This window comes from Natrix helvetica, assembly GCF_964273705.1.
Source record: "Natrix helvetica genome assembly, chromosome: 5".
NCBI lineage: Eukaryota > Metazoa > Chordata > Lepidosauria > Squamata > Natricidae > Natrix > Natrix helvetica.
This window is the reverse complement of record NC_138551.1, coordinates 53,036,031-53,052,859: the sequence shown is the minus strand read 5'-3', so window position 1 is coordinate 53,052,859 and position 16,829 is coordinate 53,036,031. Positions and strand designations below refer to the sequence as shown.

The 16,829-nt window shown below is 39.5% G+C and overlaps 1 protein-coding gene across 4 annotated transcripts in view; it reads left to right on the top strand.

The window, feature by feature from the left end:
* Window positions 1-15,801, top strand: part of COL17A1 (collagen type XVII alpha 1 chain) — a 73,375-nt gene extending 57,574 nt beyond the window's left edge. For all 4 annotated transcript variants that reach the window (XM_081956446.1, XM_081956445.1, XM_081956444.1 and 1 more), the window contains 11 exons: window positions 3,574-3,705; window positions 4,097-4,171; window positions 4,671-4,808; window positions 5,666-5,755; window positions 6,697-6,807; window positions 8,680-8,832; window positions 9,881-10,237; window positions 12,585-12,716; window positions 13,069-13,131; window positions 14,256-14,318; window positions 14,937-15,801. In XM_081956446.1, the coding sequence (XP_081812572.1) occupies window positions 3,574-3,705; window positions 4,097-4,171; window positions 4,671-4,808; window positions 5,666-5,755; window positions 6,697-6,807; window positions 8,680-8,832; window positions 9,881-10,237; window positions 12,585-12,716; window positions 13,069-13,131; window positions 14,256-14,318; window positions 14,937-14,986 (1,364 nt within the window). In that variant the 3' untranslated portion in view covers window positions 14,987-15,801. The remainder of the gene's footprint in view (window positions 1-3,573; window positions 3,706-4,096; window positions 4,172-4,670; window positions 4,809-5,665; window positions 5,756-6,696; window positions 6,808-8,679; window positions 8,833-9,880; window positions 10,238-12,584; window positions 12,717-13,068; window positions 13,132-14,255; window positions 14,319-14,936) is intronic.
* Window positions 15,802-16,829: the final 1,028 nt, after the last annotated feature.

Sequence of the window (16,829 nt, the reverse complement as noted above, 5' to 3'; positions counted from 1 at the left end):
GTATAATTGCGCTCGGAAGGATTGAGTTTCCGAGAGTAATAGGCGCAAGGGAAAAGGATGCCATCAGGGGCGTGAGCCTGCAATAACACCGCCCCCACCGCGATGTCGGACGCATCCGCCTCGACTACAAAGGGGCGATGGGGATCAGGGTGTTTCAAGATCGGCTCCTTTGTAAAAGCGCGCTTCAAGGCCACGAACGCTTGTTGTTCCGTGGACCCCCAGTGAAACGGCACTTTCTTTTGCAGGAGCCGAGTGAGGGGCGCTGTCAAGAAAGCAAAGCCGGGGATGAAGGACTGGTAGTAGTTGGCAAACCCGAGGAGTCTCTGAACGTCTTTCATCCGTCGAGGAGATTGCCAACTTCGTAATGCCTCCACCTTGCCTGGCTCCATCGCAATTCCTTCAGGGGATATACGGTGCCCCAGGAACTCGATGGTGGTCTGCCAGAACTGACACTTCTCCAGCTTGGCAAACAAGCGATGCTTTCGAAGGCGCTGCAAGACCTGACGCAAGTGCTGTTGATGATCCTTCCGAGACGTAGAGTAGATCGAGATGTCGTCCAGGTAGATGACGACAAACTGATCCAAAAGGTCCCGAAAGATATCGTTCATAAAATGTTGGAAGACAGCTGGGGCATTGGTCAACCCGAACGGCATGACCGTATACTCAAAATGTCCGTATCGGGTGCCAAAAACTGTCTTCCATTCGTCCCCCGCCCTGACTTGAACCAGATTGTAAGCTCCACGTAAGTCCAGTTTTGTAAACACCACGGCGTCCCGGAGCCGCTCCAACAACTCGGGAATCAGAGGCAACGGGTAGCGATTACGGATCGTGATGGCGTTCAAGCGCCGGTAATCGCAACAAAGTCTTAGATCCCCGGTCTTCTTTTTGCCGAACAAAACCGGGGCAGACAAGGGTGAAGACGAAGGCCGGATAAAACCCCGGGCCAGGTTCTTGTCAAGGAAGTCCCGCAATGCGGCCAACTCCGGTTCAGACATGGAGTATAGGCGGCCCGTCGGGAGTTTCGCATCAGGTACCAGGTCAATGGGACAGTCATAAGGCCGGTGCGGTGGCAGTTGATCCGCCTCCTGCTCACTAAACACGTCCGCGAACTCCGCTAAATCCGGCGGCACTGTCACCTCAGCCGAACTGGGCACCTGAGCCGCGCAAACATGACGGGTATGGTCCATGCATTGCAAGGACGGGAACGAGATGCGGTTCTGCGACCAGTGGATCTGGGGATCGTGCGCCCGCAGCCAAGCCAAGCCCAACACCACGGGGAAATGCAGACCCGAAGCCACGTAAAATTGAATGGCCTCCTCATGCTCCCCGAGGATCAGGCACAAAGGCTGCGTGGCGTTCTTGATGGGCCCAGACAGAAGCACCCGGCCGTCAATGGTCTCCACTCTCATCGGAGGGTCTACCGGGCACAGAGGGACGTGATATTTCGTGACAAACGCTGCATCCATAAAATTCGTGGTAGCCCCGGAATCGACCAAGGCATGGGCTGGAATTCCCTGCGGACTACCCGACAAGAGAATGTGCTCTGCAAGAATCAGATGTCGTGGAGGCCCCTCCGCCTCTGTTCCGGCCTGTGCCCGACCTGAAGTCTCCCTCAGATTGGGCCCCGCCCGTTTCCCAACACGTTGCTGAGGGGAGGCCGCAGTCCGCACAGCCCCCCTACCCTTTTTGGGGCAAACCAAAGCCAAGTGTCCAAAATCCCCACAGTAGAAACACAACCCCCCTGCATGCCGTCTGTCCATCTCCGTGCGCAACAAGCGGGGTTTGGCGGCACCCAACTCCACGGGCTCCTCCCGTGCAACTGCAGTCTCATGAGGGACCAGCACCCTACTGGTCTCCTGGGACACGCGGCGAGGCCTCCGCCTCTGCAGCCGGGCGTCTATCCGGAGGCACAAATAAACCAACGCGTCGAACGTTGGAGGCCTGTCCACCCTCACAAGATCGTCCTGCAGGCCATCTGATAGGCCATCCTGGAAAGTGTCCCTAAGGGCTGGCTCATTCCAAGCAGAGTCCTGACTAAGCAGCCGGAATTCGCTGACATAATCCTGCAAAGAACCACGCCCTTGGTGCAACTCTTTCAGGAGTCTGGTGGCTGTTTCCCCCTTAATGGGATCTTCAAACATCAGCCGGAGATGGTTACAAAAACCCTGAAAATCGTCCAGCAGGGGGCTCGGTTGGGAGAGCAATGGAGTGGCCCACCTCGCTGCTGTGCCTGAGAGCAAGCTGATGATAAATCCCACCTTCGTCCGGTCAGTGGGAAAGTCCTCTGCTCTCAAGCTGATAAACAGCTGGCATTGGCCCAGGAACGCTGCAAACATTGCTTGTTTGCCATCAAACTTGTCTGGTGTAGCCACTGAACATTTCCTCCTTGGCTGGAGGGGGTTTGCAAGCCCCTGGAGCTGAGAGACCTGACCAGCCAGCAAAGCAATCAGTTGAGCCAACTGGGCCGTCTCAGCTTGTAGGTGCTCCATTGCAACTTAATGGAGTTTTGTTTGGGGCAGGAATCAATCTGTTCTGACCCCCTCCTCTTGTATACCAAGACACTCCGACACAAAGTCTCTTCAAAGATGTTTATTGACATACAGGTTCCACCTTGGCAGCAATCCAGCCTGCCAAGGTCAAGATAGCACTCTGGGCAGCAATCCAGCTACAACGACACCCCTTGGCAGCAATCCAGCTACCAAGCTCCAGATAATCACCTTAGCAGCCAAGGTCCAGGGAACAGATTGACAGTAATCCAGGTAAAACCTTTAGCAACAATCCAGCCTGCCAAAGTACGACACAGATCTGAGCTTCTCCAACTCCAATGATCAGTTGATTCCTGCAAAGGGTGTGTCCACAAGCAGTCCCTTTATAGTCTGGAGAGGAGTCTAATGATCAGCAGCTGAGAGCCATTACCTCCGGTAATTGCTCAATTGCTCCTTACGCCGGGTAGCACGTCGGTAACGAGCATCTAATAGCTCACTGCTGTCTGACTCACTGTCCTGTGACTCCTCCCCACTGCTCCAAGGCATGACATCAGGAGCCCCCTTCCTTTGGCTTTCACCACTGCTCCATGCCTCAGGCGCCCCCTGGTGGCCAACCAGCCTCTCTGCGCCCTGCTCAGCGTCGGAACCCTGTCCAGGGTCCCCCACCTCCTCTTGAGCCAACTCAGAGGACACCTCGCTGTCGGAGTCTGGTGGCAGCGGCACCGGCTGGGCCACAACACTTCGGTATCTCACAGATGTCTGCAGACACCCATTTGGCATGGCTAATAATCAGAGTTGGATCAGTTTAACAATAAACGGCCTCATGTTGAAGAAAGATGAGCTGCACTTATATGCTACATAAGGCATAAGTGAAAATAGCATGTTAGGAACTTAGAATCTGGATTCCTAAATGCTCTAGCCAGGTATTTCTTGAATATGAGGTAGCGGCTAATTATATAAGAATGCTGTGGAAAATTATCTTTAGAATTTCCCTAGATTATGCTGATATATTTCTAAGAGAACCTTGAGATCATGGCACTAATTCATCTCTGTAGTGATTTAACTTTGGTTTTTTAACATTTATTAGGTGATAGTATTGGCCGTTACCTGATTGGACCACAAGGCCCACCTGGTCCTCCAGGATCTCCAGGAATCACCATTGGTGGTGAATCTTTGGACTATGGTGAATTGGCCCGTCGTGTTATGAGCTACCTATCCAGTAAGGCCCATATTTTTTTTATACTGAGTTTCCATTTCTTTAGTTATTCTTCATATTTGCACATGAAAATACAGAACTGACCTGTCTGGGATATATAAATTATTTGGGCACTGCTACCACACTGAAGTTGGGTGGCTTGCTTCTTTTTAATGCCTATAATTGAATCCCAACAGTGTCCTTTCTGTACAGTGTAAATTTATCAGGAATAGGAAATAATTTTAATGTGTTGAATAGATTGTTTACCACACTGATGCACTTCTATCAGATATTTGAGGACCTGTTTTCTCATCATCATCTGCTTTCTTTGTTATATGTTGGAAATAATTGTACTGTGTTTTGGTTTCTTTGTGAATTTACAATTTCTGTTTTTGAACATTTTTCCTTTCTCCAGCTTCCAGTTCTTCATCTTCTCTCTCTTCATTCTCCTCATCACTGTCTTATGAAAATCTTCTTGCCATGCTGCAGAGTAAGTAAATACTCTAAGACTAGTTATTCATGCCATGTTTTATTTTAAATAAGTACATATGTCTCCTTTTAAACTCTGTGGTATTAATTACTGCAGCATGAAATAGTCTCCAAATGGATGTTGAGCTCACACAAATAACTTTTATTTGGTTCAGCAAAATTCAGTAAAATGGAAGTTAGAGTATTCACCAAATTTTCAAGGAAGAGAACAGGAAATACATACAAATGTTGGATATATGAGAAACAAAATTAAACATACTGTATTTATTAAGTTTAAGGGAACATCATGTTTCACATTCCTTTGAACATCAAGGTACCTTATGTATAACTAATTAGTCCTAACTAATAAAACTAGAATCATTGGAGAAAACATTTCTAGAAGTTGAAAAATATAAAGTATGTTAAAAATGGCTTGGAAGCTACCCAGAAATATTGCTGGTTTGGGAAAGACTAAAAATTCAGAAAAATAAACATTGCCTTTTTTTTAATCCATTCCTTAGGAGAGGACATTCGATCATACCTTACTGGACCTCGAGGTCCCCCAGGTCCCCCTGGGCCACCTGGAGTTGGAGGAGATAGCTTAGCTTTGTCAATGGACTATGATGAGTTAACAAGACGTGTTATCAGCTACATGACAAGTAATGTCTTCTTTTATAACAAGCTTTATAAGTAAGCATAGCGATTCCATTGCATAGGTGAATTTCTCAATGATACACCATGAAAGATAAATTGAATGCTCTGTACTGTTCATTGTAACTCCATTAGAAAAGTCGATTGCCAGATACTCTGTAGGAATGTAATAATATCTTAACCAATTGTTGCTGCCCTATATCTGTTATGGCATCAGTTTCTCTCACTATAATGAAGTTGTCCTACTGTAGCCAACATTGTGGAAACTATTTTGAGTTAGTTTCTAATATTCCCGGTCTGAACCAGTAGGAACCCACCACTGTGGACCAGCCACAAGTTCTGAAAACAAGCCATTGGTTCCATTGGTTCATTGTTCTCATTGTTAGGAAATTTCTGCTTAATTGTAGGTTGCTTCTCTCCTTGATTAATTTCCATCCATTGTTTTTTTTTCTTGCCTTCTGGTGTTTTGGAAAATAGGTTGACCCCTTCTTCTTTGTGGCAGCCCCTCAAATATTGGAACACTGTGATCGTGTCATCCCTAGTCCTCTTTTCATTAGACTAGAGAAACCTAATTCCTGCAAAAATAGAATAGCTGGGTTGTAGGAAATTGTTAAGAGGATTTGAGATTTTAGTTTATTCCTATAACCATTTCAGTATCATTAAAGTCTGATGTGAAAGCTTTTTTAGCCAAATCATTTTTTGTAAGAATAAGATGCTCCTGAAACTAATTTGTACCTTTTGTCGATACTCTATGATTAAATCAATATGAACATTAGATGCATATATTTTCTGAGGAAATATATAACATGGTTCTTTCCAGTTTTCTTACATAATTTCATAGCTCAACTTTCATTAATTTTTTTAGGTTCTGGAACTACTATTGGACTTCCTGGACCACCTGGTCCTCCTGGTTCACCAGGAACAACTTATGGTGATATCTTAACTTTGCTTCAAGGTGAGCCTTGTCATCCTATCATACCATCCTAAAAAAGTCATCATAGTTGAACAGCTGAAGGACCTGCATATTAAGGTTTCCTCTCTCAATTTCTTTACAATAATTACAGGTCCATTATCACCCACCTTGAATTTGCCATCTTGGATTCTTTCTCTACATTTCAAACATCTAGGTTTCTGTTATTGTAATTGAAGCAGGCAGCAGAAAATTCCGCTCCATCTCATAGCTATATAAAATATTGCCAGAGAATAAGTGAAGTATTTAAGCCTATTTCTCACTTGAAAGTGGAAAATGGGAACAGCACAAGGACATATGTGAATGAACTATAAAACTTCTATCAGATATGGCATTTCCAGCATGGTATACATAATTAAAGGCTGCATAACCTCAGGACCAGTTCTTGAATGTGAAGTCCTAAAATATTCACCATGTAGTAGATGTAGTTGATTCTTCTGTTCTATCCTCACTTCCATAAATGAAAAACTCCAAAACCTTTCTGATCAGACTACTTAATTTTGTTGGCACAGTGGCCCAAATTGGCAGAAGAGTTCTACAAGTTGGCATCAGAAACACAACTACTATGGTATAGGTGCTAAAATAATCTCTAACTATAAAGCAGCAAAAAACAACAACAATTTTTTAAAAAATGAAAAGTCCCATTTGTGTATGAGACAGCTTTATTCATTTTTTACCATCATTATTAAGACCATTCCCCTTTAAAAAAATAAACACAGCAAAAGTGTGTCTATCCCTTACCCTATAGTTCGATAATTGAATGGGACTATAGATGGGTGTTTTTATCTCTAGGCACCAGTGATTTTGCCCTGGTAGATATGTAAATGAGTATGAAGTAGTGTGCTTATATGTGGGCTGGAGAAGATAGCAGGAAAAGCAGTAAATCAGGTACTAGTATTATTTATTTGTTTCCTTTATAATTTCAGATTCAGAGTTCAGAGGCATTGTGGGGCCACCTGGGCCTCCAGGCCCCCCAGGAAGATCAGGTAGCTCTGTTTCCACCCTTACTGCAGAGGATATCTCCACATATCTACAAAGTAAGAGAAGTTGATACTCGCTGTTTGGTTGGCTAGATCGGTTTTTTCCAAATTGGCAACTTTAAGATGTATGGACTTAACGTCTAAAATTCCCCAGCCAGAAAATTCTAGAAGTTGCACTAGTGTTTTTGAAATCAAGATTTTGAATTCTCGGGTTCAATGTGGTCCATCAGATCAGTACTTCTGATTCAAAAGAATTAAAAGAGAAAGAATTAAAATTCGCTGAGGGAATTCTGGAAGCTGAAGTCTACCCATCTTAAAAGTTGTCAAATTTGAAAAATGCTGAATTTAGATGATATGAGATAAGGCTCCTGAAGAGGAAAATTTTCTGTAACTTTACAGGGCAGATCAGATAATGTAGGGATGGTGATAGCACAGAATTTGAATGGTTAAAATGACCAAATAGCACAGTGGATGAATCAGTCAGAAAGTCTACTTGGGTTTCACTTACATTTTTAAAAAGGTAAAAACTGCTAACAGAACTACATTGATGTGTGTTTTAGGGCAGATCTAACTTTCTAAAAAAGACTGTCATGGCATACACTAATATTCCATGTTATTATTATTTCAAGTGATAATTGATTCCCCCCTCCCTAGAAATTGTGCTTAGATGGAACTAGTAGAACCTCATCGTGATTTTCCTTATCACCTCCAAACTGAATCAAAATATTTCAAGATAATTTTAAAAAATGAAATCAGTATTAAAAATGTTGTGATATTGTTTAAGGAAAAAATCCTTTTGTGTATGTGCTTTCCAGTTAGTTTTTGACTTTTAGAAACTATCTGGACTAGTCCCTCCAATTTTCTAGGCACGATTTCAGAAGTAATTTACCTTTGCCTACTTCCAGGAGCTCAAAAATAATGACTAGCCCATCAGCTGTTTTATGTCTAGAACTCACTGTCTTCCAGTGTCTAGCCTGCCTTACCCACTACACCAAAGTCCTCAATACCTTTTTAGCAAATATTTATATAAAAATCACATTCTGATAACATTATTGTGAAGAAATCCCTGTTTAATATCTGATTAAAATTAAGGCAATAAGTTTGGAAAAGCATGGTATATTTGCCTACTCAGAAGTAAATTCATTGAGTTCAGTAGGACATAATCCAGAATATGATTGATGTCATAGTACTTTGGTACCTCAATCAGTACTCAATTGCTTTGAAACTCATTGAATTTGATAATTCATTTTGACATGAACATTTTGTCCCGGTACTTGTCAATTGTTTGATACTCAATGCATAAGTAGAATTTGTCAGTGTCGATTGCCTCATGACTTGCTACCCTTTCCAGCTGAAACAAAGGGTGAAGTGTTAATCTTGCCCTGTGCACATCCTCTTGCAGACTTAGCTTCTATGTTCATTTTGTGTACTTTTGTGTGTTTTTCTCATCAGTAAGGTAAAATGAAGTTTTTATTATACTTAAACTAAGCATTTATTAATTTTTAGTTTATTTCTGATGTAGAAGCAATGATATACCATCCTATCTTTTAATATATAGCCTTAAAAAGTGTGCTGTCTTTGGTTTGGGAATACATTAAATTTCTTTACATTATTCCTTATGAGAAAATTTGTTTGGTACTCATCATTTTTGGTACACATTGTGCCTCCCAGAACTAATTAACGGTGGGTACTGAGATATCACTGTATATAATAAATTCCACAATACAGTGAAATTTATTTTAGAGTTATTGTCTTTATGACTGTGGTTTTAAAGTACATGACATAGCATGGGAAAGAGAGAACCAGAACACAGATATGGGAGCTAAATTTAAAACTTTAATTGCTTGTCTTAAATAAACCTCATCCTAACTCCTGTAAAAAATAAAAAGCCTCTTTTTTAATTAAATAGTGTTTTCTTTTCCCTTCAAGGTATGGGATATTCCTTGGGTGCTGGTCCCCCTGGACCACCAGGCCCCCGAGGCCTCCCAGGACCACCTGGTTTTTCAGGAACTGGTGTCATCTCTCCCGAGTATGGAGTTTGGAGTGACCAGTTCAGGAGTGAATTGATCCAATACCTTACAAGTAAGCATATACTCCTTTTGCAGTTTTATTTGCTCCACTTGAAAATTCAAGATTTGGACTTCATCCTGGTTCATGATCTGACTGAATTCAGAGTCCTTTGGGGTTTCAAATTAGATTCTTATGTGGCAATTGCATTTATCCTAAATTTGGTTATTAAAACTTTATTTTTGTGGCCTTCAAGATAACATAACATACATACAAAGGGACATATATTCTGCATGGCCAGAGTTAGAAAATATTCTTAATTTCACCATGTGGAATGCTTTTTCAGCTGTCTCATAAAAAAGAATAAGAATCCTCTACTATTTTCATGTGAGAAGTCCTTGAGAGTATTTCTAGAGTAATGAAGGGAAACACACAAAAAGTAGTTTTATGTTTTGAAATGTTGAAGTATCAACACTTGAAACATCCATTGATCTTGATAATAGAAGTAACCTTTCTTCTTGATTTTCATTTGCAACAACCTTCCAATACAAATGGTATGTATTGCTCTGAATTCTTGATAGAGAAAATAAACAACAATTCCACTTTAGTTTCAGATTCACGGTCTCCTCAGCAGAGATTATAACTATTGCATGGTATAGGGCCTGGTTACTTGAGAGATTTCCGGTCTCCCATAACAGCTACCTGGCCAACTCAATCTTGCTGTTGTGATCCAGTGTCATCTATCAGGACCCTGGAAGCAGGCCTTCTCTGTAGCAGCACCTGCCTTCTGGAAAGAAAGAGGTTCCCTCCAAGATATGGAAGGGCCCCCAATCTGGCCTTATTTAGAAGAGCCACAAAGAGGTTATGAGAAAGGATGCAGGGCCTTATTCATCTGAAGTTATCCAATTATCTGGGATTTTCCATATGTTTTATATTCAATACAATTTTCCATCACTACAGAATAAGCAATCTACTGCATATAGTAGATTGTTTCACTTCTGATCTCTATTGTATGTTTTTATTGTTGTTGTTTAGCTTCTCCTCTCAATTCTGCAAAACCATAGACCATCAGAATCTATGTTAATTGATGTAGTCCTATTAATATGCACCGTATGATTTGTAGGTGATGATGTACGTAGCTTCATCAGAGGACCACCTGGACCTCCAGGACCACCAGGACCAAGAGGAGATGGCAGCTTTAGGGCTGAAAATTATAGAAGTTCTGTAAATTCAGAAGGAACATATGGCAGATCTGCAAGTTCTGGCTTATCGTATGATGCATCATTAGCCGCAGGAGAATCAAGCAGCAATTTGTTCAGAAGCAATGGTGGATTACGTGCAGATGAATCTTATGCTGGAACATTTGGAAGAGAAGGATCCCATATGAGTTTAATAGGTGAAAAAGGATCTTATATGAGATCCTATGATGGGTCACTGGATTACAATGAATTAGCATCCAGAGTCTCTGAAAACATACAGAGTAAGTACACAATATAGTCATATTTCATCTGTGCCAAACTTGGGGAAATAGATGTAGTTTTAAACATAATACATATTAATAACTAAAGCTCACTGAATCATTGATAGGCAATGTTCTTTTGCTATGGACTCAGAAATTACATGTAGTGATCCCAAAATTTTCATTTTTTGTTGTCCTTTTGTAAAGTTTGGGGGATCAAATGGTGTGTATATTGAACCTTGCAGATTAATTAACCATTTTGTCCACTGTTTTTCAGGGGCGGGGAGCTGCTTAAAATACTGGAAATCATATCTGAAGGCATGAATTGGGCCTGCAAATCACATGCGGTTCATAGGCCTCTTATTGCTGCACTAAATTTGGGCCTTAAAAAAAATCCATGCTACCCTGAATATTTAATTCAGGATCAGTAGCCTGTGGCTGCATGAAACCCCCACCCCCCAGCACTCCTTTAGCAATTCCCCAGCACTCAGAGTTTCTACTATAGAAATGGTGTTTGGTGGTTGGTGTTGAAGAGCCGGATTTTAGCAACATGATTTTTGCCTTTCAGGAATGATTTTTAAAGATGGGACTGGGAATAGTTTACACCTGGGAGACCTGATACACCTAAAATAGGATTGGAAATATTTAGCCATACTTCTTCCAAATGATGTCACAGAAACACCAAATGGCTTTCTTCAAAAGATTGGGATGCTTAATTGTGGCTACCCATCCCCCTCAAATGTTGCTCATCTCTGATTTCATAGAAAGCATTTTTGGAAAATGCTCAGCACATAATCCATTTCTGAATAGCAGTAAAACCAATGCAATGAAGGGGTAAAGCAGTACCATAGAAGTATATGCTCACAACCATGCCTAGGATTGTTTTCAGTACTGTACTTAATACTTAATTCCCTAAGTCCTCAACATTTACGGTTTGGTAGCCTGGTTGGGGCAGTGAGAGGAGAACTGGGCCACATGAGCAGCAGGCTGGCATGCATGCGCAGCTCCATTTGTGCAAGCGGCAGGCTGGTGCACATGCAGGGTGCGCCGCTTGAGCGGCCCGGTTCCAAATAGGTATGGCCAAGTAGTGGACGGCGGCCTGGGGGTTTGAGGAACCTGTCCTAAATATTTGCTCAAACTCGATGAAAGCTAATTCTGCAAATGACAGCACATTTGAGTGATTAGATTATGGTTAGGATTATTTTCAAGAGTCAGCACACAACAAATGGTTTTTCAATAGAACCTACAAAAGGCTAAAATCTTTGGTTCATGTTATAAAATTATTTGTTTGTTTGTTTTGTCAAGCATGTATAAGATAATAGATATAAGTACATACAAGATTATGAATACATGAGATGGATACGAATAAATGGGGTTGTTAGGACAAATTATATCCCACATTGAGAATATAGCAATAAGTGCCTCAAGAAATGAAAACCAAGACCTAACATCAACCAGCTCCAACAGTGGAAGAATACTGTTTCTTACATGACATAAATTAAATAGGCATAGATTTTAAATCTTAATATAGTAATAGTAGTAGGACAAAAGTCATTGTGTGGGATCTAAATTGTGGACTTTGTGGGAGAATGTTGCATTTTACATACCAAGCCTTGCATTAAGACTTTACATTGTGTGTGTCTGTGTGTCTGTGTGTGTCTTTGTGTATCAATCAATCAGTTAGCGTCCATGCATGGAGAACAATGATTCAACCTCACATTGAATATTTTGGTAGAGATTTTAAGTCACCTATGTGTGTTTTCTGTGAGACTTTAGTGCAGGCTCTTATAATAGCATTCAAAATTATGACCAAGAGATAAATGTAATTCTTTAGAGGAACAATGATAGTTCTCATTAATGTTATCTTTCTTTACAAGACTGGATGTGTTACAAATCTGGGTGTGAATCAACAGTTGATTAAGTAGTATTTCAAGGATCCCTGTATTAAAACAGCCTCATTCATTGCCATTTTTCTCCCCATGGTCCAATTCACTTTATTGTACAAGCCTTGAGTATATTGGGCCCAAATCTTCTGCAGAATTATCTACATCTGTATAGCCCATCCTGAATGTTAGGTATTCAATGGGACATCTTTTGTATGTCCCATCACAAATTTATCCCCAGAAAGGGCCTAATTTTTCCACACAAGGACCTATATTGTCAAATAAATTGCCATTGTGTGATTACCATTAGAGCTGAGGCTGGCCCCATTTAGGAAAAATCTTAAAATTTGTTTCTATATGCAAGCTGTCTTAGTGTTTTAAAATTGTATGTTATATTTTTTTATCAGCAACCCAGACGTACATAAATGGGAAGTATACAAATTAATGAATAATAATAATAATTAAAAAACCAATTTATTTCCCAGGCCGAGGCCTTCTTCAAGACATTTTCACTTATCATACACAAGGCCCACCTGGACCTCCTGGGCCCCCTGGTATTAGCAAAGTGTTTGCATCCTATGGCAACATCACAGCAGACCTTATGGATTTCTTCAGAGGTAACTAACAATCTCTAATTTACTTTAGCCTTTTATATACCATTTCCTATTTCTTTTTCTTTTTTTTAAATCTATATCAATATCTATGTACCTAGAGTAGCATAACTGAATGGTAGAAGTAAAAGTTTGTCATAAGTTTGATCTCTGGGCCTTTTTAAAAACAATATATGAAACATTATCAGAGAAAACGTGAATAGCTTACTTTGATTCAGCATAACAGAAAGGGCTGAAAGGGCTAATGGCACTTAACTCATAATAGTTCTTTTGTTTCTGAAATATTTGCGTAAATAGCACTTATTTTATATTTATAAGCAGGATATCTAGACATGTTGGTTTTGATTGTTTTCTACAGCTTATGGAACCATTCCAGGCCCACCTGGACCACAAGGACCGATGGGATACCCAGGCCGTAAAGGTAATTTAGATGCCTCAATGGCAATCTTTAAAAAACAAGATTGGCTTTCATGTGCAGTGAAGTTATACCATTCAAATAAACCAACAGGTTAGAAAGTCAGGCAAGATAGACAGTCTGTTTTTTAATCAATACGGCTAGGACCTACCGGAAGCTATGAATGAAAAAATAAAGGTGTTTTCCCACCTGTAAACCTAAGAGTTTCTTTGAGAGTGCCAATACTTTATGCTTGTTTCTTGGGAAGGCCTTTTGGCCCTCAATTCTGTTGGCACACAAATACCTTCACTTTTGACTTTATTCACCCTTAGAGAAAATGGTAACATTTCTTTCAGTTTAGTATATATAGTAAACTTAGTTGACTTTGCAGGTACTACCGGTTTGGCCATAACAGACTTCACTTATGTTCTCTTTCTGATACTAAAAATATAAAAATAAAGCAAAGTCACATGCACAAAAAGTAGAGCAACTTCTACACCACGGGTGTCAAACTCACGTGACATCGTGACACTTTTTGCCTTTGCAGAGCTGGGGTGGGCGTGACCTATGCGTAATGCATCTGGCCCACAGGGCACTATTTTGACACCCCCATTCTACACAAATATGAAAGCATTTTCTCCTGTATTTAATTTTGTTTAAATAGTAACCTTTTGCTTACTAATACTAAAAATTGGTTCATTCTGGCTGTTTGTAGTTAGGCAGGTATCCTGTTTCCCTGAAAATAAGACCTCTCCGAATAATAAGCCCAATCGGACTTTTGCATGCATGCACTAAAATATGTGCTTATTTTGGGGGTCAAAATAAAATATTTTCAGTGAAACATGGTATTATCAATCAAATGCTGATAATCTTATGCATAATGTAATTTATGATTTACATAATTGAAAACTGCTAGAAAATTTGGAGGCAGAACGGGAAGCAAATGAAACATTTTTCAGTTTGCTTGATACCTTCATAAGAAAATGGCTGGGAGTGTTCTTGGGACAAGGAATTGGAAAGTCTATGATTGGTTAATCTTTGAATTTGTTAAATGATTTAACAAAGGTCTTTTTATCCTTTTGTCAAATGTCCCGGTTTAAATCCCCAGATTCATTACGTTATTTGATTCCCGTCCCCTTTTATTCTTTTAGGTGATACTGGATTAATGGGCCCACCAGGCCCCCAAGGACCAAGGGGGCCAAAAGGTGAAAAAGGTATATTATCTTTAAACAAAGAGAAGCATTATGGTCAAAAAGTTTTAATCATAATTGAGATGTATAATCCTCTGAATTATTAATTTTGTTTGAGCAATTCCTTTCAGAACCTTCGGAGATCTACAATATAGGGAATAACTATTATACTATAAATCCCCTGCATATATTAGATCCAAATAATAGAGAAAATCAGATTAGCATAAGCATTCGTGAGCCGTGGGTAACAAATGTGATGACAAAACGTGTGACATCACAATCCAAACCTGATGACTTAACATTCTTGAGTCTGTTAGGATGGAAATTTAAATGGGTGTGGTATGTGATATATCACTGTTAGGAATGCATGAGATCAGCATCTAACAGACAGAGAGCTAACAGTCATTCTGGTTCCCTCTTATGGCTGATTGAGGTAACAGCAACCAATCACAGCAGTACTTAAAGCTACAGTACTATCATGGTTTATATATTGCTGACCCAACTGTTATTTTACATTCCTAACAGTCATGTTTCTTCTTTTTACCATTGTGGTTAATAGCAGAGGCACCTTTATATGTCAGGACAATAACTCCATTTGGGATTTTTATAAATTAATTCTTTTGCTCCTTTTGTCTCCATCAGGTGACTCAGTGTATAATGGTCGAAGGAGAAGACAAAGTACAAGAGCCTAAACTAAGAACACAAATTAGGGCACAGATTATCCCCAATATTGTTGTTGTTTTTTAATGCCAAAAGAGATGACTATTGACTTTCACTAAAAAAACATCAATCTGCTACAAAGACTTGGTATTTGGGGAATTATTTTACTAACATGTTCTCTTATGTCTAGATTCTCGGTGGCTTTCAGAGGCTTGTAATTAGTCACTTGTTATAATTCTACATTAATTAGGAGATCTATGATTGAAATATGAGGATTTTATATCTGCATAGCCTGCCTAATTCATCTTATCCAGACACATCTGAATTCCTTCAGATAAAATACTAGAACATTTTCATATAATTTTTGAAACATTTTTTAAAAAACTATTTTCATTTTGAAAATGAATGAAAAGATTAAAGGTGGGTACTTTATCTAGCAAGGGATGTATCTAACAGTGCTGCATTTAAGACGGGGGCTAAAATCAAAATATTGCCAGCAGGATGTATAAAACATATGTTATATTTTACATATTTCTCCATTCTTTCAAACCCTAAACCCTAAATACCCTAAACATCAAGCACAAATCCTTAAGTTTATTAAATACTTTTCTGAACTTATCATGGAAAATGAATTCCAAATTTTATTTTTTAATTGAAGTACTGGTTTTTATTCAGGATAAAATGAATAACTTGTAACTAAAATCCAGGTGTGGGAATTAGTTGTAAGGATTTTGAAATGAGAATCCATTTGAGCTATTTGCCATAGAAGTAGCGCTGTGCTTTAATTCAAATGTTATTTGTAAATGAAATATTTGTTTTTTAAAAAAATAAAGTTACTTTAAGATTCTGTAGTGTGTTTTTTCTCAAAATCTAGCAGGGTACAATTACAAAAGGGAACAAAATTGGATTGACTCTAATTTACATTTTAATTGATCTAATTGACATTTAATAAATGTATTGCACAATTAACCAGCTGTAGCCACCTGAGTAAACAGCAATTAGTACTAATTGATCAGGAACAAACATTTCTCAGTAAAGTTTGAAGCAGAGATATTCAGTCACAATATTAGAAATCATTTATCATTCGAATGGATGATTTATGGATTTGGTAATCAAAAAGGGTTGAATATGTGAAAAAAAGAACCATTTTATAACTTTAAAGAGGGAAGAGAGATAAAGGATTTTTTAGCTGCTATAAAGATCAAGAACTACTTCTTTAATCTTTTTTTCTACTTGAACTTTTATTAAAATAAAAATTCACTCTATATAATTTTGTTTATCTTTTACATATGTGTAAATCATTAATAAAAATATTTTTAAAAAATCATTATCTAGGTATGAAGAAGCAATGTCTTCTTAGGATCATCTAGCAGCTTTAGAGGGCAGCAAAAGAAAATGTATTCTTAGACCAACTCAAGAACTGGTTATACTTCTTTGATACATGTGTCAGCGTCAAAATCTCACGGTGAGGCTTCTTTAGAATTTTCCTTCTCACCTTTCTTTGGAAAGGGCTAACGAAAGAAATGATCAAAAGAACACACTATCTGATTATTTATTGTTCAAACATCAAAAAGAAAAACCTAGTTGACTGAGGTCTCATGATTGGACAGCATCCTTAGAATAAGTAACAAGCAAATACACAGCAAGAGCTTAATAACCGTTTATTACGTATGGTACCACCATTCCAATTTGTTATCTGGGAATGTACAGTGGCACATATGGGTTTCCCCCCCCCCTCTTCTTATGATGATTGAGCTGAGAGATTTCATCATTCTTAGTGAGGCAAAACTAACAACTTGTCATTGAGACACAGAAAAATGAACTGGAAGGGATTTCATTATGGCAGCCACACACACACCCTACTCAATGCCAGAA